Here is a 24,556-nt window from a genome sequence, read left to right on the forward strand (position 1 = left end):
ATCTTTGTAATGTACCAAGATCAATAAACATTTCAAATAACTTGTTTGACCAAAGCTTAGTTTGGTATAAATTTGACAATGTTCTGAATGCATGTAAAAATTGCTTACAAGATTCACAGACTGGATTTCCAGGAAGAAAAAGTGAGACATTTTAACAGTGGCAGTTAATATGAATGAACTCTCGCAACCAGTGAATATTCTTCCATATTTCCAAACCATTTAGTATAGCTAGAATTTCTAGAACAGTATCTTTTTAGTACATCCAAGCAAATAAATTCTTACATTTAATAACAAATGTAATGACATAGCCAAAGCTCTGAACATTGCAGCATACCAAACATGTTTGAGATTTTCTGACTAAATATCCGATTTAGACATGAAACATTTTGAAAAATGGCATCTGATATTATAAACTTAGACCATTCCAAATCCATAATCTGAGCTCCAGATAGCAGCTAAAATATCTCTCTCAAAGGAAACGTAGTCCTTGTAATGACTAGGAAGCTTGAGAGTTTGATAGCATGTGGAAGACTTGGGTAGGTCTCCATCCACCACCTCGACGTCTAGGCTTCTGGGCAGCACATCCCATCCAGTCCAGAATTTCATTAGAAACCGTAAGATATTACTAGAAGCTGCATTAAAAAAGAAAAAAAAAGAAAAAGGCATTTGTAGCATCACAGATTTACATATTGGATTTAAATGTTAATTAAAAATATGCTAACTGCTCATCGTGATTTCAAAATAAGTTAACCCTCACTCAGCATGTTCTTGTTCAAGAAATTACAGTGGCTGTAGCATTTCTAAATGTCCAAATATACAAAATTAAGTGGACTTTTGATTAAATGTTCTAAGCCAATATTAAACAAGGATTAGATTGCGAGGTAAAGTATAAAGGCAATCATTAGACCACAGGGGTCCTTTGCAGGCTCTTGTTATAATACATAATGTACATAAGTTATATTCTTTATATTATATTGCATTATGTGTTTTAACAGTTTTGTTCTAATAAACCATATGATAATTACTTTTGAACCAGTTATTGTCTCATTGTTATTAATAATTGTTCAAATAACTAGATATATATTCTAAGTCAAGGTTGTTGTTCACTTACAAATGTGTGCTATTTTTATTAATCACAAAAAAATAAATCAGATTGCTCAATTAATTGTCGGAATAATGAACCGACTACTCGAATACCAAAATAATCGTTAGTGACAGCCCTATTAACAGTGCACCCATAGACTGTAAAAAATATGGACAAAGCGTCTGTGACGTCACCCATAGACTTTCTGAAGAACGGTTTTGAAGCCGTTTATGGGGGTATGGGGGGCGCCATCTTGGAAAATCCTAACCCCACCCACCTTCTAGCCAATCCATATATGGGTAAAGGACGCAGCGCGCGTCACTCAGCTCGCTCTGCTACTCCGGTTATCTCTGTGTCTATTTTAGGCAACGAAATATGTAATAAAACACCATACTGCCTCTTTTCGTTTTCATTGAAAGAAATCTTAAACATTATAGCCACACAAATGTGGTTCAGGCAACGCGTATTGATTATATTCACTGCATATAACGTTTGCCTATTTATAACAAAACGAAATATAAAACACAAACCTACCTCTTTTCGTTTAAATATAATATAAAAATATTAAACATTTTTAATATGGTCCAGGCAATATGTGCATTTGTACTAAACAACAGATGTTGCAGTAAACAACATGACAGATCATCTTCGTTTTATTACATTTACATTTATGCATTTGGCAGACGCTTTTATCCAAAGCAACTTACATTGTAGGGCTGGGTATCGATTCAGATGTTACAATTCGATTCGATTTCGATTCTCAAGCTCTAATTCGATTCGATTTCGATTCTCGATTCGATTTTCGATTTCGATTCTCGATTCGATTTTTCCAATTTTGATTCTAAATTAATTTCGATTCGACTCACTCAATGAATATTAAATACAAATCCTATATTTATTAAAGGTCCCATGACATGACATTTTCAATTTCTGAGGTTTTTTAACATTAATATGAGTTCCCCTAGCCTGTATATGGTCCCCAAGTTTCTAGAAATTTCAATCGGTATAAATCGAGCTTTTCCTATCTTTCTCTGCCTTTGAGAAAATGGAGGCTCAATCAGGCTGATCTTGAATCCCCTCTTTATGACGTTACAAGGAGAAATGTTACCTCCCCTTTCTCTGCTTTGCCCGCCCAGAGGATATTTCTCGCCCATGAGAAAATGAGCTAGGAAACAGGAACGCGCGCGCGCGATTTTAGTTTGTCCACGAGAGACATAATGGCTTTTGAACGAGCAAAGCATAATAATTGCTCAATAATTGGATGTACAAATGAACACTGAAGGGTCAATACAAAGCTGGGCTTGCTGAACGTCTGAAACTAAAGTCTGGATCAATCTCTTTGGCTCAGCTACACACCTCGGACAAGTAAGTCAACTAATGATATATAAGTGTGTTGCTTTACTGTTTATGGTTAGCTTGTTACACGTAGAATGTGGCTGTCACATGAGCTATGCAGTTTATGTGTGTGAATACACACACTGTAACGCGAGTGTTGTACACTTCTTTGTTATTTGGATAACCGTTTTCCTGTTGGTCATATGGCGCACGCGATATCCGCATTTCAAGATCGCAGAGCTTGATGTAATTGTAATAAGATAAATGACAGACGTTACAGATCTCATGAAAAGGCAACAGTAGGTTAGCGTTAGCTACATGATAATAACTGTAAACCATCCGAATAAAGTACCGTATCCAAACATAATATTTTAAACTTACCATTCGGAAACGTCCTGCTGGAGCTGCTGAGTTGCAGCTTCTCCATCTGGATCAGATTCTGGGTCAAACTGAAATGCTTGAACGACTGCGTGTCTTCGTGCCATTGCAATATATCCAACATAAACAAACATGCATGGTATTCGTTGCGCAAGATGGTCAAGGCCACGCCCACCCTCCACCTTGCGCCGCCTTTCTCCTCCTCATTATCATTTAAGGCTACAGACACCGAAACGGCCTGTCTGAAGGAAGCTCATTCTGGGACTGGTTTGTAGTGGCTATAATTCTGCACCGAGGCTTAATTTTTGGAAAGAGATTTCAGATACAGTACTAGGGACCACTAAGGTCTATATTAAAGCCTACAAAAAGTAGCATGTCATGGGACCTTTAAAAAAAGAAAAAGAAAAGAAAAAAAAGTGAACAAGTTTTCAAGTGTTTAATTAATAAAAAGAAATTAAGAGCTACAAACCTGTATATTAAACTCTTTTTATTTTAGGTACACTTGGGTACATTAAAACAGAACCCAACTCTATATTTCAAATGCATACAATGAATAGACAGGATTTTGATGCAAGATGAAAAATTTATGCTGAAAATTGGACAAGTCAGAACAGTCGCATGTCTTGATCAAACAGGTTAACAATCCTCACATAAACCCACATATAAAAACGTTGCATATAATATAATATGTGCCCTTCCTGTCTAACAGCTAGGACATACAGAAATTGAATAAAATTATCAAACAGTCTGTGTTGCATTAATTATAAATTATATATTGACTAATCAAAGTTACAAAAGTTCTTTATTCAAGAGCAGTGAGTGTTTTTCTCTGTTCTCTTTGTTCTTTGATTAACTTAAAGGTCCCATGACATGCTACTTTTTGTAGGCTTTAATATAGACCTTAGTGGTCCCTAGTACTGTATCTGAAATCTCTTTCCAAAAATTCAGCCTCGGTGCAGAATTATAGCCACTACAAACCAGTCCCAGAATGAGCTTCCTTCAGACAGGCCGTTTCGGTGTCTGTAGCTTTAAATACTAATGAGGAGGAGAAAGGCGGCGCAAGGTGGAGGGTGGGCGTGGCCTTGACCATCTTGCGCAACGATACCATGCATGTTTGTTTATGTTGGATATATTGCAATGGCACGAAGACACGCAGTCGTTCAAGCATTTCAGTTTGACCCAGAATCTGATCCAGATGGAGAAGCTGCAACTCAGCAGCTCCAGCAGGACGTTTCCGAATGGTAAGTTTAAAATATTATGTTTGAATACGGTACTTTATTCGGATGGTTTACAGTTATTATCATGTAGCTAACGCTAACCTACTGTTGCCTTTTCATGAGAGATCTGTAACGTCTGTATTTATCTTATTACAATTACATCAAGCTCTGCGATCTTGAAATGCGGATATCGCGCGCGCCATATAACCAACAGGAAAACGGTTATCCAAATAACAAAGAAGTGTACAACACTCGCGTTACAGTGTGTGTATTCACACACATAAACTGCATAGCTCATGTGACAGCCACATTCTACGTGTAACAAGCTAACCATAAACAGTAAAGCAACACACTTATATATCATTAGTTGACTTACTTGTCCGAGGTGTGTAGCTGAGCCAAAGAGATTGATCCAGACTTTAGTTTCAGACGTTCAGCAAGCCCAGCTTTGTATTGACCCTTCAGTGTTCATTTGTACATCCAATTATTGAGCAATTATTATGCTTCGCTCGCTCAAAAGCCATGATATCTCTCGTGGACAAACTAAAATCGCGCGCGCGCGTTCCTGTTTCCTAGCTCATTTTCTCATGGGCGAGAAATATCCTCTGGGCGGGCAAAGCAGAGAAAGGGGAGGTAACATTTCTCCTTGTAACGTCATAAAGAGGGGATTCAAGATCAGCCTGATTGAGCCTCCATTTTCTCAAAGGCAGAGAAAGATAGGAAAAGCTCGATTTATACCGATTGAAATTTCTAGAAACTTGGGGACCATATACAGGCTAGGGGAACTCATATTAATGTTAAAAAACCTCAGAAATTGAAAATTTCATGTCATGGGACCTTTAAATGACAGAGATAATTAGTGGCTACAGTGTACTGTCCCTTTAAGACCAGCCGCTGTTGACAGAGACGCGGAACTCACACGCGGACTCATTCTCTCACGAGGCACAACTCTTCACGTTCGTCATAAGACTGCTCTTATGTTATAAAGATACTCGACAAAAATACATTTTGGCATAATTGTGTGTGTTCTTCGTTCAAGCGCGAAAGATAATTCTATTCTGTGCTGTCTTGTGCGCACGCACGATATCATCGCAAGTTTTTCTGTCACAGTCACGACAGCATTTTGGCAGCATTTTGGTCATATAGCCTAATTGCGTATAGGCTTGTCATAGCGATTGCGATATGATTAAACGTGCAGCACTAATTGAGGTTATTTTATGATTTAGATAAAACTACCATAAAATCTCACAGCATTAGCTATAAAATTGAGTTTGCAAGCCTATGAACAGTGGAGGAAAACTAATACATAAAGATGGAAAAAAAAATCGATTCTTGGCGTTTGAGAATCGATTTTGAATCGACCACATTTTAAAAAACGATTAATCGAAAAATCGATTTTTTGCCCAGCCCTATTACATTGCATTATCCTATACATTTATACATAGGTATGTGCAATCCCCTAGGATCGAACCCACAACCTTGCGTTGTTAACGCAATGCTCTTACCACTGAGCTACAGGAAAGCTATTATTAAAATTTAAAATGACAAAACTCAATCAGTCAAACATACAAAGTCAGCGCTCTAGTCTAACCATACAACGGTAAAGTTAAATAGCTTATAAAGTTATGAAACTTCCCCTCAGCCAAAACGATTGGCCAGGGAACGAATTATAGATTCACGAGACCAAAAATCGCCCGTTAGATATACACAAGAGGAATTATATCTCATGTTTAACCACTACATAGACGTCAGAGTCAGCGGCAAACGTCAGAACGACTAGCCGAGGAAAGGCTGTACCAGGCGGGGTACATGAACGCTGAGCGCCCGGTGATCGTCTGGATCTCACAACTGGATCAAATTTTCATAAATCTTTATAAATAAACCACAGATTTGAGCTTTAAACAACTACATTCTCACCTGAAAAACTCTTAAAACTACATTTCATGATACAGAAACAGTAGTATTATATTTTAACTGTGTTAAAAAATGGCGCTTCTTATGTTGTCATTCTCCTTGGCGCAGCCTATGCTCGTTATCAGCTGTCAGTCAAGCTGTCAATCAAAGTTAACCACGCCCTTATTTGTCATACATTTTATATCTAAATACGATCTAAACTAACGAGTTAGAAAAAAATTCACCCCCCTCACAGTTGTCAGGCACTCGGAACCTATCGAAAAATACAATAAAAGTCCATGGGACCAACCGTTAAAAACATGAATTTATGCTGTGAAAACGGACATTTTAACATGGTGGTCTATAGACATTTGCTCCCTTTTGGGACTTCCCTCTAGCGGATTTTCGATGTATTGCAGTTTTTCGCACTTCCGGGTAGGCTTCATTTTTCAGATTAGAATGTTGCTGCTTGAGTGCAACTCAAAAAACAAAATAATAAAAAAAATCCAGCATCTAAAGCAAAAAAATCTGTTGATTTCTCTTATAATTACCATTTCCAATGAAGGTGCGAAGGAATCCAGTGAGCCTACATGTGTCTTCAAGAGAAGCCTCGCTGTCTTCATCATGTGTTGGCCAAAATATCCTCTCTAAAACCATCTGACACATTGACAAAATTATCATTACTTAAGAATTGTAGAGCTCAACAAAATTACATAAATGGTCCATATCTTACCAGTGGGGTGTACACTGTATCACAAGTCCTAGGAAAGAGAAGAGGAATAGTGTCTTTCCTCTCAGTTAGCAAAGGCCAGATCAATGTTTCCTTCAAACCCCGCCGAAGCTGCTTTACTTGCTTGTAAGTTCTTTCAAGGACCTTCACATAATTTAATTTGGATTGGAAACATACATTACATTTCTAAATTTTAAGAGTATTCCAACCAATAGTGCATACTCACTGCATGAATGAGAAGTTTGTCAAGCAGCCATCTTCTGTTCTCTGATGTCACACCAGGCAAATCCCAGGACACTGCAAGGTCTGTAATAGCCCTCTTTTCCTCCTCTGATAATTCACCTGTGCCTTCCAACTGGTCATAAAATAATAATTATATACATTGCCTGGCCAAAAAAAAGTGTCAAAGTTTGGATTTTAATAGGCAAATACTTAAAGAGTCAATCTTGTATTGACAACACAAGAGGTGAGCACTCTGTAAAGTCTCCAGCACATCCAAAAGACTTTCACTGAGGTTAATGTCAGGACTCAGAGGTGCCAATTCACGTGTGAAAATTATTCCTCCTAATAGTCCATTCTTTCACAATTTGAGCCTGTTGAATCTGGACTTTGTCATCCTAGAATATGGCCATGATGTTTATTCCTACATGTGTGTTTAAGAAATGAAAAGCTGCACACTCCATCAATTAGGGTTAGAAGAACTGTTGCCAAACATATAACATGCTAGAAACATAATAATCACTGCAATAATGATCCAATCATAGTCTCTGAAGTATTTGCCTAATAAAATCTAAACAACAACTTTTTTTTGGCTGCATAGTGTATTTGTTTTTGTGTAAGTAAATGTTTTATTCCCAGCTAATATATTTAATGAAAATTAATAAGAGTAAAGATTAACTAACCATCTCTATTACTTGACGGACATCAGTATCCACACAGTCCAGTATATCTATTGTGGCAGTTTCAGGGGGTCCACCAAAAAGCACGTGGATTATTGCTGGGCTTAAACCAGTTAAGCATGGACCACCATGCAGGAATGAGTGTCCGATTATACGGCCTGCCACCACAAAGAAGTCACTATCCAGAAGACTCTGTGATGTTGAGGGTATCAAGTGATCCTTTTCACCCTCAAAAAGAAGTGTTCCTCCGGGCACTTAAAGAAATAAAGCCAATCACCATGTTACAATCCGGCATGCATTACAATAATACAAAATGCAGAAACCTTAATGCATCAACCCTAAGGCCAATGGCAAGTAATTAACTGTTGATGCCAACAAATTGCTGCAAACTTCTTTCAAAGTTATCCCAAGAAAACAGAAAAAGACAGAACATGTATTGTATAGGTCACTAACCAAGTTGTAGTTCAAAACCATGCTGGAGTTTTGACATGATGGTTGCGAAAACATGACGAGTCACACCGTCTCCAATTGCAGGATCCCCTTAAAGGCAAAGGTATAACAGGACATTAACGCAAACAAAAATCAGATTCAGAACTGTATCACATTATAGCAGGGGTGTCCAATCCTGCTTGTGGAGGGCCACTGTCCTGCAGAGTTTAGCTCCGACCCTGATTAACCACACCTGATCCAACTAATTAAGACCATTAGACTCACTAAAAACTTCAAGGCAAGTCTGTTGGAGCTAGTTGGAGGTTAAGGCCACATTTACGCGTGGTATTTAGAGAAACGAATATTTCCCCCCCCTACGTTTTCAATAATAACATTGTGCACACAACCTTGTTTTCAAAAAAGTTGTAATTTTAATAAAGTTGCATAAATACGCCGTCGAGCGCCATCATAACTATGTCATAGGGCACTCAAATAACGTTAAACATGACGTTAGGCATTTTCTGGTGCATAATGTGACGTTTGAGAACCCATTTCTCCCAGTTGACACGGCAACACATTGGCGGCGTTATCAGAAATCTCCACTTTGGCCGGAGTTTTTAGAAATAATCGTTTTCTATGATAAAAACAGGGTTTTCTTGTGCGTCTTCCCTTCGTGTAAACATGGCTTAAAGGTGAACTAAGTAACTTTTTTACCTTAAAGGGATACTCCACTTTTTTCGGAAATATGCTCATTTTACATCTCCCCCAGAGTTAAACAGTTGAGTTTTACCGTTTTAGAATCCATTCAGCCGAACTCCGGGTCTGACGGTACCACTTTTAGCATAGCTTAGCACAGATCATTGATTCTGATTAGTCCAGTAGCATTTCTTTCAAAATGACCAAAGAGTTTCAATATTTTTCCTATTTAAAACTTGACTCTTCTGTAGTTAAACCGTGTACTAAGATCGACGGAAAATGAAAAGTTGCGATTTTCTAAGCCTATATGACTAGGAACTACTCTCATTCCGGCGTAATAATCAAGGAACTGTGCGGCTGTACCATGAGTGCAGCAGGCGTAGTGATATGACGCAGCGCCTGAAAATAGGTCTAATAGGTTAGACAAACTTAGTCCCGGTCACGTTGGAAGAAGTTACCGAGCTGGGGACTATTTTCAGGCGCTGCGTCATATCACTACGCCTGCTGCACCCATGGTACAGACACACAGTTCCTTGATTATTACGCTGGAATGAGAGTAGTTCCTAGCCATATCAGCCTAGAAAATCGCAACTTTTCATTTTCCGTCGATCTTAGTACACGGTTTAACTACAGAAGAGTCAAGTTTTAAATAGGAAAAATATTGAAACTTTTTGGTCATTTTGAAAGAAATGCTACTGGACTAATCAGAATCAATGATCTGTGCTAAGCTATGCTAAAAGTGGTACCGTCAGAACCGGAGTTCGGCTGAATGGATTCTAAAACGGTAAAACTCAACTGTTTAACTCTGGGGGAGATGTAAAATGAGCTTATTTCCGAAAAAAGTGGAGTATCCCTTTAACTGAACAGCTTCGGAGTCATTGGAATGGTTATATTACTTATTTCGGGTTGAATGGTGGTCGTTTCGCACCCCCCTGGTGCCCGTGAGCGGAAAATCCGCACTTGCAACTTTGAGCCGGCGGGCCGCCGCGTCAGGAAGCATCGCGTGATATCAGGTCTCGCGATGTAAACAATTGCTTTACGGCCAAAAGAAATCTGCTAAAATGCTGTCATTATTGCGCTCCCTCATGCTGTTCGAACCCGAATGAAGAAGATGTTTTAAAGAATGTCCCATCTGCTTTAATGTCGTTGCTCTGCTGGTGTCTGAGAATTGGCAACGAGTTTTTACAACAGTGTTGTCAAATATCTATTCTGAAGCTGTGGGGGGAGCTCTAGAGAGAAACCTGTGAGCAAAAAGCGAGAATACAGCGAAGAAATCCCGGAACTACTGAGCCCTGCTTTAACTCTGCAGGACAGTGGCCCTTCAGGAGCAGGGCTGGACACCCCTGTATTATAGGATTTACTTTACCTACCATGTAGTGTACATTTTAAAGGACAAGCCCATTCTACTTTTGCCATCTTGTAGAAAGTCAAGATTGCTCTCTCCCTGTCTTCAGGACTGTCTCTCATGTCCATCTGGAAACTGAGCTCCTTTCCCCTTTCATGTGTCTTCAAAAGGTTTTCTCTGTACTTCTTTGAGGCCTCTGTTGCATCTGGCTCAAATTTCCAATCTAAAACCAGAGACATTATCCACAGAAACAAACATTAAAAGGCATATGATCAGGTAAAGAAAAAAAAAAAAAACCAAAAAACATGACCCGTAATCTTTGAAGACCGTAGGCACATGTTGTGTTTTCAAATGAACATTATGAGATTTGCTTTTTGTTCTATACCTGTATTTCTCTGCTTAATTTATTAATTGTGGAAATAAATAAATCTAAAAATAAATTAATGCATAATTAAAAGATATATTGTGCAAGTCAACTATACAAACCATCAAGTTCAGTGCTCTCTTCATCTATTGTGATGAGCTGTGAAACTGTCATGCTTTCCTGATCTTGCATTGTGCAGTAACTGGTGCTGGGATTTACATCATTTCTTTCCTGCCTCACAACTGTACTTTCAGTGCTGCTTGAAGTGGCCCTTTCTGTAGCTCTCTCACTCACTACCTCAACACTGACCTCCACTGACCTTCAGAAAAGGGGTAAACACAGACTGTTTAAAGGGATAGTTCATGCAAAAATGGAAACTCTGTCATCAATTCATCCCTCTCATGTTGTTCCAGAACACAAATGAAGGTCTTTTTAATGAAATATGAGTTCTCAATGGACACTATTCTGTCTAATGGAGGGACAGTCAGATTTATCTTCATTTGTGTTGTGAAGATGAATGAAAAACGTTTGGGTTTGGTAAGACATGAGGACAAGTAATTAATAAATTTTTAATTTTTGGGTGAATTTAGCCTTTAAATGGTTTAAAAACAACAACAACAACAACAATAATAATAATAATAATAATAATGACATTTTAGTAACTAGGAGGGTTTATATACACTCACCTAAAGGATTATTAGGAACACCTGTTCAATTTCTCATTAATGCAATTATCTAATCAACCAATCACATGGCAGTTGCTTCAATGGATTTAGGGGTGTGCTCCTGGTCCTGTGAGTATTTCACAATCTGCTCAGTTACTGGGATTTTCACGCACAACCATTTCTAGGGTTTACAAAGAATGGTGTGAAAAGGGAAAAACATCCAGTATGCGGCAGTCCTGTGGGCGAAAATGCCTTGTTGATGCTAGAGGTTAGAGGAGAATGGGCCGACTGATTCAAGCTGATAGAAGAGCAACTTTGACTGAAATAACCACTCGTTACAACCGAGGTATGCAGCAAAGCATTTGTGAAGCCACAACACACACAACCTTGAGGCGGATGGGCTACAACAGCAGAAGACCCCACCGGGTACCACTCATCTCCACTACAAATAAGAAAAAGAGGCTACAATTTGCACAAGCTCACCAAAATTGGACAGTTGAAGACTGGAAAAATGTTGCCTGGTCTGATGAGTCTCGATTTCTGTTGAGACATTCAGATGGTAGAGTCAGAATTTGGCGTAAACAGAATGAGAACATGGATCCATCATGCCTTGTTACCACTGTGCAGGCTGGTGGTGGTGGTGTAATGGTGTGGGGGATGTTTTCTTGGCACACTTTAGGCCTCTTAGTGCCAATTGGGCATCGTTTAAATGCCACGGCCTCCCAGAGCATTGTTTCTGACCATGTCCATCCCTTTATGACCACCATGTACCCATCCTCTGATGGCTACTTCCAGCAGGATAATGCACCATGTCACAAAGCTCGAATCATTTCAAATTGGTTTCTTGAACATGACAATGAGTTCACTGTACTAAAATGGCCCCCACAGTCACCAGATCTCAACCCAATAGAGCATCTTTGGGATGTGGTGGAACGGGAGCTTCGTGCCCTGGATGTGCATCCCACAAATCTCCATCAACTGCAAGACGCTATCCTATCAATATGGGCCAACATTTCTAAAGAATGCTTTCAGCGCCTTGTTGAATCAATGCCACGTAGAATTAAGGCAGTTCTGAAGGCGAAAGGGGGTCAAACACAGTATTAGTATGGTGTTCCTAATAATCCTTTAGGTGAGTGTATACATTGACTGGTTCAAACTGACAAAGTCTACTGTAATTCAATAGATAATAGTTCTGTCCTGTAAACCCAAAACAATGATAAATAAACATTTCCATAAGAGACTCCATTTAAAAAATAAAACCTCAAATACCTCCCGCACTCATCACTGTGAGACTTGATAGCTGCAAAGGAAAATTCGTCTCCACACACAACACATTTCTGAGGTGGTCCAATTAACTCATCTCTGCTAGGAAGACTCGCCTGCAAGAAAACATCACAACAAAATAACATGTCATTCATGTTTAATGTAAATGTTAAAACATTCCCTGTTTGAAAGTATGTAACTTACTGGTTCAACTTCAATGTTACGTTGAAGTGGACGAATGAAAATGGTTGCATGACCAATTTGGTTTTGAGGATCTTTCAAATATTTAACATTGTATCCCTCATTTGGACAGGGTATCAGGCTGAGATAACGGCTCCTTGTGTTCCCAGATATTTTTAATAACTCAAACCCACCACCTTGTCTGAGTTTTGGATAAGCCTCCAAGATGACATCCTTAAATTTTTGGGGATCTGCATGGCACCCTTTAATAAAAATAATAATAAAAAGATAAAATGTAAGATACTGGGACAAATCTGACAGTTATCACTTATTTTTGACATACAGTTCAGTTCAGTTTTGAAAGCTCCAGACAACTTCCGTTAAAATTTTATTTAAAATGACTACTGACAGACCGTACTGTTTTTTTAAAAGAATATTTGCAACCAACAGTGTTGGGGCACCACTGAGAACCATATTATTGTGTCCTACTATACTGCCCTACAAAACAAAAGGGCAGTAACTGCATTTTTGGTCAAAAATGAGTTATTATCATTTTCATGACATTCAAGGCATCCTTTGTTATGTGACAAAACATCTTATCTCAAATGTGTGTTGTTTTGGAGAAAAATGGTAATAGTTTTTGGAGAATCTGTAGTTACTGCCTTTTTCCTTGGTATGGTGCCCCGTTTTTGGTAAGTAATACAAAGCAAGTTTACAAAGCAAGAATACAGTAACTGCAAAATAGGGGTAAAATATCAAATTAAATATGAGGATTGATATGTACAAAGAATAAGCTAATATAAAGTAACAAAACAGCCACATGTCCAATAATCTACCTACAACGACTTAGGCTGGATGACAGGATAACTTTAAAGTCGTTTTTCTCAGTTCTGCACTCTGCGTAGTTACTGCCTTTTTGCTTTGTAGGGCAGTATATAAGACAACAGTTAATTAATAATCCAAATGTGTTCAAGAAAACCTTGCTTTTAAACAATAACATTCCAATAAGCTGCTTTTTACATACCTCGAAAGGTGACACGTTTCTCCCCTAACCCAGCAGAGAACAAACTGTCTTTTGCACAGCGACTGGGTACTAATTCTGCATTTTTGTCACCAAGACAGCAAAAGTTATGTGTAAAGCTGCAGGATACTGCTCGACTCATTACAGGCAAGCTTGTTCGTCTTGCAAATCCTCTTCCTCTGTAAGGTGTAAATAGTCTTGCAACTTCAGCTAGAACGTGTAGGAAAGTAAACAAATCAGCCATCATTTTTAAGTGAAGGGGACAATAGTAACAGAAGTGCAATAAAAAAATGTCTGACCTTTGTCAAACTGACATGTTTTATTTTTCTTATTTCTTGCTTTTAGCTGGCAAAAAAAAAAAAAAAAAACTACTGAACAATAACCACTAATTTCTATATTTTATTATTCATTTTCTATGACAATTTTATGATCCAAGTAACTTACTACAAACAGTTGAGCATTAAACGTTTATTTTGCAGGTATGTAAAGTAACATAACTCATTTACAGAGTTATTTATAACCTCTTTATCATGGTCTGGGTGAATACTCGATTCTGATTGGCTGCAGGGTGTCCATTAAAAAGTGATAGAGGACACCTAGTAAAGGAGTTCTGGTGAAACTGACTGTTTACCGTTCGAAATTAATAAATAAATGCGCTGGCTACATCAGCTGCGAGAAACCACTTAAGGGTGTTTGTAAAAACTTTAGATTTCGATTGTAAAACTAATTAAAATATAAACTAATGTTTTAAAAATGTGTTATTTGGCAAGTGACCATGGTATAAGCGGGTTATTCAAGGTGTCCATTGTCAGGTATTAATGGACTTTGGCGGAGGCAACCGTTCACGCCTCGCCGTCGTCCATTAATACCTGACAATGGACACCTCGTCGGGCATTAACCCTTACTTATAACCAGCATCCTTGCCTAATGCCACGATGAATATCACACCTTTGTGAAGGACCATAAGCAAGTCTGACGGAACTATTACATCCATTGTACAATCTTTAACTGCTTTCAAAAATACATCTCCAAACCCTAACAATTTATAAAATCATGATTCACCGTATCAAATGCTTTATAAAAATCAATAAATAAAATAAAACTATCATCATCAGTTAATTGATTATAATCTAAAACTAGTCTAATATTATTCCTAATATGACGACCTTGCATAAAACCAGACTGTTCCATATCAATTATTTTATCTAAACCTCGTTTCATTCTTCTAGCAAAAATCATTGCAAACAACTTACTGTCATTATTGAGCAAACTAATAGGCCTCCAGTTTTCACTGAGTAACTTGTCCTTGTTAGGTTTGGGAATCAGTGTTATAACCCCTTGTTTTAATGAAGCAGGTTATTCACCTTTTTCTAAAGCTTCTATAAATACTAATAATAAAAAGGGGGAAAGTTCTTTAGAAAATGTCTTGTAAAACTCTCCTGTTAGCCTGTCATTGCCTGGAGATTTGTTATTTTTAGCAAGTTAATGCACTCTCTCAGCTCCTCAATATCTGTTTCTTTATCACACACATTTTGGAAGTTCTGATCTATTTTTTGGTATCACTCATACAGCTATTAAAAAAATATCAATGCTGGAAGTAGCCATTGTGGAAGAATACAAATTACTAAAGAACTGAGCCACATATTTTGAAATATCTAAAGAATTATCTACTATTTTGTTGTTAATCATTACTTTTGAAACCGAGGCAAAATCACTGTTTCTTTTTTCAATTTTGTATTTTTTCCCCTTTTTCTGACCATTTAAGTCTAGATCGAATAAATGCTTCTTTTGCTTTATCCTCATAGATATTAGCAAGTTCAGTATGTAATAAATTATTTTTTTTAAATTCAAAATCAGTCAAGGCTTTTTTCCTCTTTTTATTCAAATTTAATATTTCCTCAATAATTGAATTTTCTTTCCTTTTTTTACTTTTTGCTTCCAATTTTCCTTGATTAAAGAATGCCGTTCTGATATCAAACTTCATTAATTCCCAGTACTTTCCATAATTATGTCTTTTCTATAGCTGCAATTGTCCTATATTTTTCAATAATGAGTTTGATTTTTCCTTTATGCATTCATTTTCAAGCAATTTATTGTTTAATTTCCAGTAACTATTAGTGTTTTTGACTGATTTATCTTGCACCATATTTATTCTTATAAATATTCCTTTATGATCTGTCATTATGCAAGGTTCTATCAGTACAGAGTCCACATTATTAGTTAAATCATTAGACACTAACCAATAGTCAATACGAGAATGAAGAGATTCTTATTACTCCACGTATATTCCTCCCTGTCTGGATTCTCTCCACACATCAGTAAGGCCCAATCTTAAACATACATGAACTAGTTCACTCGAAGGGCCAGACCTACTTTTAGGAGGCCATCTATCAATGGTTGCATCAAACACAGTATTGAAATCTCCTCCCCAAATAACTTTAGCTAAAGGATATAAGAAAATAAAATGCTGAATTCTAGATTCAATCTGCAAAAATAGTATTTCGTTGTTAATGTTGTTATTGGTGGCATAACAATTAACTAATATACATTGTTTGTTATCCTTATCTATCACAAGTAATATCCATCTATTATTATATAAATTATAACAGTTGCAAACATTTAAATAAACCTTAAAGTGCATTCGTTATTTAACCATCCGAAGAACTTCTTGTCTCTAACAGAGAAGATTAACCTTGACTTTCAGGATACTGCAGACTCCTACCAAACGACCACAAGTCTATGAAGTTCCGTTGCCCTCTCAGGATGAATCTCTTTACCATCAACGAAATCCCTCGCTCCGCTGAAGTATGCGCTTTTGCCCTCCTTCCTCTCCCTCTCCACAGCCGGCCAAAGACGATTCCGTGCTTTAATGTCAAAAGCATATAGTCCTCTTTAAACTGCAGCCCCTTGGTGGTCAGATACTCGGTTTTTTTTTTTTTTTTTTTTTTTGCAGATTAAATCTCTGGCTGTGCGAGAAATGAATCTTGGTTGAACTCTTCTGCCATCATCCGAGGTTTTAGGTCTGCCAAGACGATGTGCCACATCCAGAGCATCCGCTACCATACGCCTGTCCACTGTGTCAGCGGACACTTCTTTGCATATTTCCACAACTCTCGTTTTCACGTTTTCATTGGATAGCTCGGACAGTCCGTATAAACACAGACACCATCTGCGGCTGTAACGTTCCTGGTCATGAATTTTCGTATTCATTTCCTTGACTTTTTTTCCTACACTGTAAAAAATAATTCCGTAAAAAAACGGATAATGTACTGGCAGAAAATTACCAGGACATTTTCCGTAAAATTACGGACAGTTAGGCCTGTCACGATAACAAATTTTGCTGGACGATAAATTGTCCAAGAAATGATCGCGATAAACGATAATATTGTCGTTCTGAGACCATTTTCATTTAATATAATTATAATGGCATAATAATGCAGGTACACCTTTTCAACGATCTATAAAGTTTTATTTCTAAAGAATATTAAACATTGAAAACGGAAAACATTTTAAATATCCAAAAAAATGAACAAAACAACCAAAAACAATAAAAGCAATGGACTCTTAGTGTCTGTTAACAAAATAAATGTCTGTTAATAAATAAAATGGATGTAAACAAAATTGCACTTCAAAAAATATTAAACATTAGGCTTTAGACATTAGGCATAAATAGTGATACATTCCATAACAGGCAAAACTGACAGTTAGGACATTTGTAAAAAAAAAAAAAAAAAAAAAAAAAAAGCCTCAACAAGCCATATCGCACAATTTTGCACTGTTACTCCTGTTACTTTGTCCTCCTGTTACTTTGTCAAGTGATTGTGTACTGTCGGGAAGACGGAGACGCGCTTTATTGCGTGTATATGCTACGCACTGAAAATACTTGGTTAGGATTAGGCCAGGGGTTCAGGAGTGCGTGCGTATTACACGCCATAAAGAGCGTATCATATGCACGCAAAAACTATTTTTGGCGTATAAATGGCACGAGAAATAACATTCGTGGTATAGATACGCATTTTCATGTGATCGGGCTCGCTGTCGCAACTAGCGTCTCACAACTAGCGTCTTCTCTCTCTCCCGGCAGTCGCCGCAAGCAGTCCCGCCGGCGCTTTGCACACAAAGACCATGTGACTGACAAGCGCCGCGGCGCCGCACAAAGACCATGCAACTGAGAAGAGAGTTCACTCCTCCTATACGCTAAAGAACCGAGAGTGGTCATCCAGTCTCTTTGGTAGAGAGAGAGAGACGAGGAAAACAAACAAGCATGCAAATGGAATTATCGCGGCCGGAAAAATTATCGAGCTCATTTTTTTTTATCGTGCGATTAATTGACTTATCGACTATCGCGACAGGCCTACGGACAGTTCCTTCACCTCTAAAACGGAAAATTCTGTATATTAACAGTACATTTTCTGTACTATTAACGGATAATCCTTATACAGAAATTTCTACATTTATAGAAATTTTATAGCATATATTTTGGTGGCAAATAATTCAAGAACCATATATACAAATTGAACATGGTTTATTTTTGTACAAATTTTCATGTAAACATTCTTAAATACATTCAATGGGTAAAGATATATACATATATGACAAATGAAACCATGTACAAAGCACCATTAAAAAGTGATTGTATTGTGGAATAAGTTTTTAGACATTAAACAAACAAGAGACAGAATTAAAAAAAGAAAACATGAGAAGGTACTTGCACAATATTGGTGTTGCACCAAATAGCTCACAAAATTCTTTGAAACTTCATAAACTGTGAAAGTCAAGATTCAAAACATTTTCAAATGCAATACAATACAAATACAATACAGAAAGAAACTAACAAAAACAAATGGAATACGAATACAGGTCTGCTGCTTTTATCATTAAAAATAGCTTTAGACAGTCAATAGTAGAGTGAAATGTTAGTGTTGATGCCATTTTTCTGTAAGAGAACACCATATTCCTTAAAGGGTTAGTTCACCCAAAAATTTTAATTGTCATTAATTATTCACGCTCATGTTGTTCCACACCCCACAAGACTTCCATTCGTCTTCAGAACAAAAATGAAGATCTTTTTGAGGAAATCTGAGAGATTTCTGTCCCTCCATTGACATCTTACGCAACTACCAATTTCAAGGTTCAGAAAGGTATACAGACATAAATGTAATCCATGTGACTCCAGTGGTTTAACCTCAAATTTAGGAAGTAATTTCTACCTTTCTGGAGCTTGAAAGTGGTAGTTGCGTAAGCTGTCAACAGAGGAAGAGAAAGCTCTCAGATTTCATTAAAAAGATCTTCATTTTTGTTCTGAAGATGAACTAAAGTCTTGCAGGTTTGGAACATCAGGTGGGCGAGTAATTAATGACATTATTTTCATTTTGGAGTGAACAACTTGCGTGAAAAACTTTCCTTCTTCTGTATGTTCAGTTAAAGGTCCATTAAGAGATTTGACAAAAGCTTAAACTTTACATGGGTTTTCAGTTGTTCATACAGGAACTTCAGCAGTCTTGGAGGAGTGTGTAGACGTTTGGTTTCCTTCATCTCAGCCTTTTCGACCTTCGTTCAGGATTTCTGCACATGAAAGTTGGACATGAAGAAAAAAAATATATGTTTTTAGCTACACAAGAAATTAAATAAAGGAAATTGAACTACAAAGTATCATGCAGACCAGGTTGAGGTTGAAAATTTACGTTCGTTAAATTATCAACTGCCATCCCTAATTGTTTCACATTCAAACACTGTATAAAATGCTAAGACTTCTGTTTCCAGTGGACTCCAATTGCATCTCATGTTAGCTTGTCTGCTCAACTATACCTTATAATATGTTTTATTATTTTCAATTATATAAACAGTAACACAACAACATGCTCTGTAAAAAGTTTTCATTCAAAATGTGTTGCTTACCTTTATATGAACTCCAGGATAAGTGCCATTTTCTTCTGGTATTTTGTAGCTCACTGCCTCAATGGGGTAGGAGATGTGGTCAATAATAACTTCTTGAATGACTGCAATCCTGAATGCCCATCACCTTAAACAAATAACATATTACAAAATGAAAAACATTACACGATCACTTCAGAAAACCGCTCCAAAAATAGTTGTTTAAATCTTCCCTACACAATGTTTTTCTGCTGACCATATAAGCATAAAATCTTTGAAGGGGGTGATGTTCAGCAACCAACTTTTTCTATAAAATGTTTTCCTCAGACTTTAAATTTAAATGTGTTTTGCCAATATTGAATACTCATAATGATAAAAAAAAAATATATATATACTAATAAAACAAAATACAAACCCATAAGGAGCATGCAGGGTGGTGCTTGGGATGCACAGTACATCAGCAAAATCCTGTCAATAGATAAGAAAACAACAGAAACACTATGAAACAAACTAATGAGGAGGGAGCTGGTAAAGAATGACTAACGTTAACGTTACAGGCAGAAGTATAACACATGTTAAATGTAAATTAATCTTTCAAGGTCATTATTTGGGGTTTAAAGTCAAATAATATGTGTAGTGTGTGTATAATGTCTGTGTGTTGTCTAAAACAAAGACAAGACAATAAAAAGTCTAACCTAAACATAACATTAACGTAGGCTACCTAATTTGGCAGAAAATGTGGTGTTATCCTTGATCCAGCTGTAACGTTACTGCATCTTCACACACAGTCTCTTCACGTTGTATCTTCATGCCTTTTAAATCAAGCAAGTCTTAAATGGCCTTTCCTTTTCTTGACGATTCATGGTAGCTTTTGTTTGAAGCCATTAAACTGCTCCAAAAACACGAGTAACGTTACTGCACTTTATACTGGTTAACGGGTGCGCTCGGCACGAAATAAACCGCATCACCGACAAAATAAAAGCCAATAAACCAGTTACAACGAGGACACTATAGCCCCTTTCACACAGCGCATTGAACCCGGGAAATTGCCGGCAAATTGCCGTAACGCCTTCTGTGTGAACGCAAACACGACCCGGGTTTAATGCCGGGATCGATGCCGGGTTGGGGACCTAGGAATAGGAAAGCATTTGCATTTTGTAGGATTTAGTTTTCTTTCTGCAGCTTCATTACATCATCATGAACTGACCAAGAGATTTGCCCAAAGCTTCAATGTTGGAAGAATTCTCCTTCACCATCCTTTCAATCTGGTCGGATCTCTCGTTAATCTTCTCAGAGAGAATTCGGATGATATTCACTTAAAGAGAGTTCACTTTCTTTGGCAGAGGAGGCCACCACATGTTTATGCCTTTTGGAAAGTTGATTTTTGCTTGGTGTGTTTGGACACGAATCACAACTTCCTCTGTTTGTTACCTTACAGGCGTACGAGTGTGTATCGCTTTAGTTTCTCTTCTCTTTTTGTACTTCTCTCAGATCAGTGATGTTTACAGGAAAGACTCCAGTAGAAGCTTGTAAAAGACACAAATTCCAGGATATGATAAAACAAAATATAAAAAGGACTGTTTCACAAATATGAATGAAAACCAGCTTACAGTCTGATATCCATATCAGTGAGACCCCTGGGATTGCTTGGCAGCCACAAGAACATCATACTGGGGCTTGATGGTTGACAATGAGACACGCAGGGTATTCCTCACATCCAGTCTGTTTCTAAGTCTGGTCTTAGTGGCAGTCATGGCAGAGAAACCTGCCTCGCACAGATATGAAGTCAGGAACGGGAGACAGGGTCTTCAGTGCAAGGGTGCTGATCTCAATGTATTCTCTTGATGCTTTGATCCAGAAGGATGTCAGTGGTGTTGAATTAAAGACAGTTTTCAGGCCTCCGTCATGTCTGAGCTCCAGCAGCTGGTCTTCTTGTCTTGATGAGAGCTGGTTCTGACGTCATCATCTTCAGAATCAGAACTGACTTCTATTGCCATGAAAGTTTTCACGTACAAGGAATTTGCTTTGGTGTTTTGGTGCATGACAAAATTAAATATAAGTATTGATGTTTGAAAATACTGCATTTACTGAATTGACAATTTTGGCAAATTGAAAATTATATATTTTATAAAGAAAAAAATATATTATTTATTTTCTATAATTATATATTATATATTTTGGGGAGGGGCATTATCTATGAATATGTAATGTGCATATATTTACCTTGGAATGGATTGCGCATCCATACTTTGCCATTCCTCGGGTCTTTTTCAGATGGGACATAACGTTCAAACTCATCAGACAGTGATGTCAGGTCGCTATGTATCAACTTGTCAAGTCCTTCAGCATCCTCGGAGAAACTGGAAAAGTTGCTGAACATATCAAAAACACCCCGGTTGATGCGCCGTGCCCAGGTTTCCAGCTTGGCTTTAAATCCCGCGATTTTTTCCGCCAGCCTGAATGTGTCAGCCATCCTCCACTGCATTGTCAGGTTCAAGTCGTTCAAGGCCATGAAAATGTCACTTAAGTAGGCCAGTTTTGCGAGCCAGCTCTGGTCACTGAAGTGCACTAAGGGTGACTGCTTGTCGGAGAGGAATTTCTGTAATTCCTCTTAGCTCAAACACTCGTGTTAGGGCCTTCCCTTTGGACAGCCACCTAACTTCTGTATGTAGAAGCAGGCGCTTGTGATCAGCATCCATGTCCTCACATGAGCTTTGATGTGGTTAATGACACGTATAGCATCATTAAGGACCGCGTGGAGCTCTGGAGACATCTTCTTGCTTGCCAGCATCTCTGGGTGAATCATGCAGTGAGTTGCCTCACATTCTGGCACAACTTCTTTCACCCTGGCAGTGAACCCTGACAACCGGCTGGTCATCGCGGCAGCCCGTCAGTGCAGACACACACACAAAACGTCCATTCCAGTCTGCCTGTAACGTTCAATACTTGGAATGTTTTGGAGCCAGAGGTTGTGCTTGGAAGTGAAAGACAACAGAGCAACTCTTCCTGCACCTCATCTTGATGCACATAAACTAACATGATCGCCTTATTTTCCACGTCAGTCGATTCGTCCACTTGAATTGCGTACCACGGCGATGCTTTTAATCTGCCCAACAGCTGCTCCTCATTATCTTCAGCCATATCATCAATTCTCCTGGCAACAGTATTGTCAGATAGTGGAACATGTCCCAGCTTGCTAGCTGCTTTTTCACCCAAAAGTTCCCGACAAACTAAACTGTAAACTGAAGTTTTGACGGCTTCATTGCTTCATTTCTCCACAAACAACACACAATGGATTTGGCACCACGGAATCGCCTATTGCTGTAAATCCATACTTAATATAGGATGCATCGTATTTACGATTGAAGTTTGACTTGCTTTTCCTTTTTCCGCTATTTTTGGGGTCATCGCCCTTTCTTTTGCTGGAATAGTCCGCGATTAAATGGGCCATGATGGAAGTTTGCTGGGTCCCGGTCAGATAACAATTATGTTCAGAACCAATGAGACGCTAAGCAATCGCAAGGCGCTCAAAGAAACACATTTTATTCTATTTATTGTTTATGTTTTGGATTAAATAACATGACGTCACAGCACTTTGAAAAAAAAAAAAAACATTAAAAAAAATATTAATTTATAATATAAATATTATTATTATTATTAGTAAAAAATACTAACAGGTCCACATCCCAACCTGCAAAAAGTAATTTCAGGGAGGTGAAATGATATATGAATGAATATTTTATGTATCTTGTGAAAGGTTTTATAATGTTGTTGATGAACTTCAGTCAGTCTTTCTTCATCTTATTGTTTGTTCAGATCAACAGGAAGATTCTGCAGTGAGAGGCGGAGCACAAATGAACCAATCCTGAGCTATGTGGGCGGAGCCACTGATGATTGACAGGGATCATCAGTGATGAGTCACTATAATAGATTTATTTCTGTATAGTTAAAGGTGCTCTAAGTGATGTCATGCGTTTTTTAGGCCAAAACATTTTTTGTCACATAAAGCAAAGAGCATTTTCCTCACTATCCGCTAGCTGGCTATCCCCTGAACACATGCGGTCTCTGTAGACACCACAGGCTCCACAAACGGCAACAAAAACAAACTGGGCTCACCCGCACCACGAGACACAACAAACAGTGTTCCAGCCAATCACTGGCAAGAAGTATTTGAGGGGGGGGTTTGGGGGGGTTAGTGCACATGAAGGGGGTGTGGAGGAGAGAGAAGCATGAAGAGGGAAGTTTGAATTATGGCCGACACACGACCAAAGAGACGACGTTCCGATGAACAAATTGCAAAGAAGAGGGACAAGGATAAGGAACGCGCGAAATACTGAATTTACATCGGAAAAGCCTTCGAAAGGTGGCGAGAACTCCGCCGGCAGAAGGGCTTCCAATCCACATTCAGTTGCTCTGTTTTTGCAGAACAGGTAAATCCATTTGTTTTTCTAAATTGACATTCATGTTCGACAAACCAACACAAGGATGTAATTAGCTAGAACTATGCAGTCAGCGTTAACTTTGGTGAATACAACATATATGTTTCTAGCAGCTAGCGATCAATCTCTATTGTAAATGATCAAGCAAATTCACAGTTGGGCCACAATTTGTGTGAATGATTGTTTTCACCCACTGTTTGTTATCAATTTGAATGTTCATTTATAGGCTATTGACAACTTTGACTAAATTTGTTTATGCTCAAATTTGTTTATGCGCCGTTGTTTATGTTCACTGGGAAACGCGAAGCTAACGTTATCTTGCTATTATTGCGTCCTTGTATGGGAGCTATAGTTATAACCTCAGGGGGCGAAACGATTTTAAGATAATGTTTCTCTTTTTCTGCATTCTGTTCTGCAATATATAAAAGCATTTATCTAACTTGGCAACATTACACACTGAATGAAGTATCAGTAAAACTCAACTTTGTTTGTAGTGACTACTTTGACTTTCCTTTATGCCGGAAGGGAGGGGAGGAGGGAGGAGACGGGATGAGGAGGAGGGAGGGTCTAGCTAGCCTCTGTTTTGTTTGACACAACAAACAAACGAACGTCAACAACAAGTTACGTCTCCCGACATCGCTTAGAGCACCTTTAAAACGAATGATGTAACAGTGGAATTAAATAAAGGTTAAAAGCTGGTGAATTGTCACTGTGTAAATAAAGTCAGAGGAGTAAAACACCTAA

The 24,556-nt window shown here is 38.0% G+C and overlaps 1 protein-coding gene and 1 long non-coding RNA gene across 4 annotated transcripts; both read right to left on the reverse strand.

The window, feature by feature from the left end:
* Nucleotides 1-414: 414 nt before the first annotated feature.
* Nucleotides 415-14,325, reverse strand: LOC311283218 (uncharacterized protein; the record flags this gene model as incomplete). Of its 3 annotated transcripts, XM_084397527.1 has the most annotated exons (12): nucleotides 13,799-14,321; nucleotides 13,503-13,709; nucleotides 12,503-12,741; nucleotides 12,305-12,414; nucleotides 10,493-10,689; nucleotides 10,032-10,229; nucleotides 7,990-8,076; nucleotides 7,540-7,790; nucleotides 6,864-6,992; nucleotides 6,641-6,781; nucleotides 6,459-6,564; nucleotides 415-632 (listed from the first exon to the last, which is right to left on the reverse strand). In XM_084397527.1, exons 2-12 carry the CDS (start codon nucleotides 13,639-13,641, stop codon nucleotides 415-417), a joined length of 1,815 nt encoding a protein of 604 aa, XP_084253653.1. In that variant the 5' UTR covers nucleotides 13,642-13,709; nucleotides 13,799-14,321. The 3 variants fall into 3 exon arrangements, with proteins under 3 accessions (XP_084253653.1, XP_084253652.1, XP_084253654.1); XM_084397526.1 differs by having other exon boundaries at nucleotides 13,503-14,321; XM_084397528.1 differs by lacking the exon at nucleotides 415-632 and having other exon boundaries at nucleotides 6,641-6,668; nucleotides 13,503-14,325.
* A 3,684-nt stretch (nucleotides 14,326-18,009) lies between these two features.
* Nucleotides 18,010-19,924, reverse strand: LOC311286667. The gene is made up of 3 exons (XR_014626611.1): nucleotides 19,789-19,924; nucleotides 19,398-19,521; nucleotides 18,010-19,064 (listed from the first exon to the last, which is right to left on the reverse strand). It is a non-coding gene; the product is annotated as an uncharacterized lncRNA (long non-coding RNA).
* Between the last annotated feature and the right edge of the window lie 4,632 nt (nucleotides 19,925-24,556).

This window comes from Rutilus rutilus (genome assembly GCF_951802725.1).
Source record: "Rutilus rutilus genome assembly, chromosome: 2".
NCBI lineage: Eukaryota > Metazoa > Chordata > Actinopteri > Cypriniformes > Leuciscidae > Rutilus > Rutilus rutilus.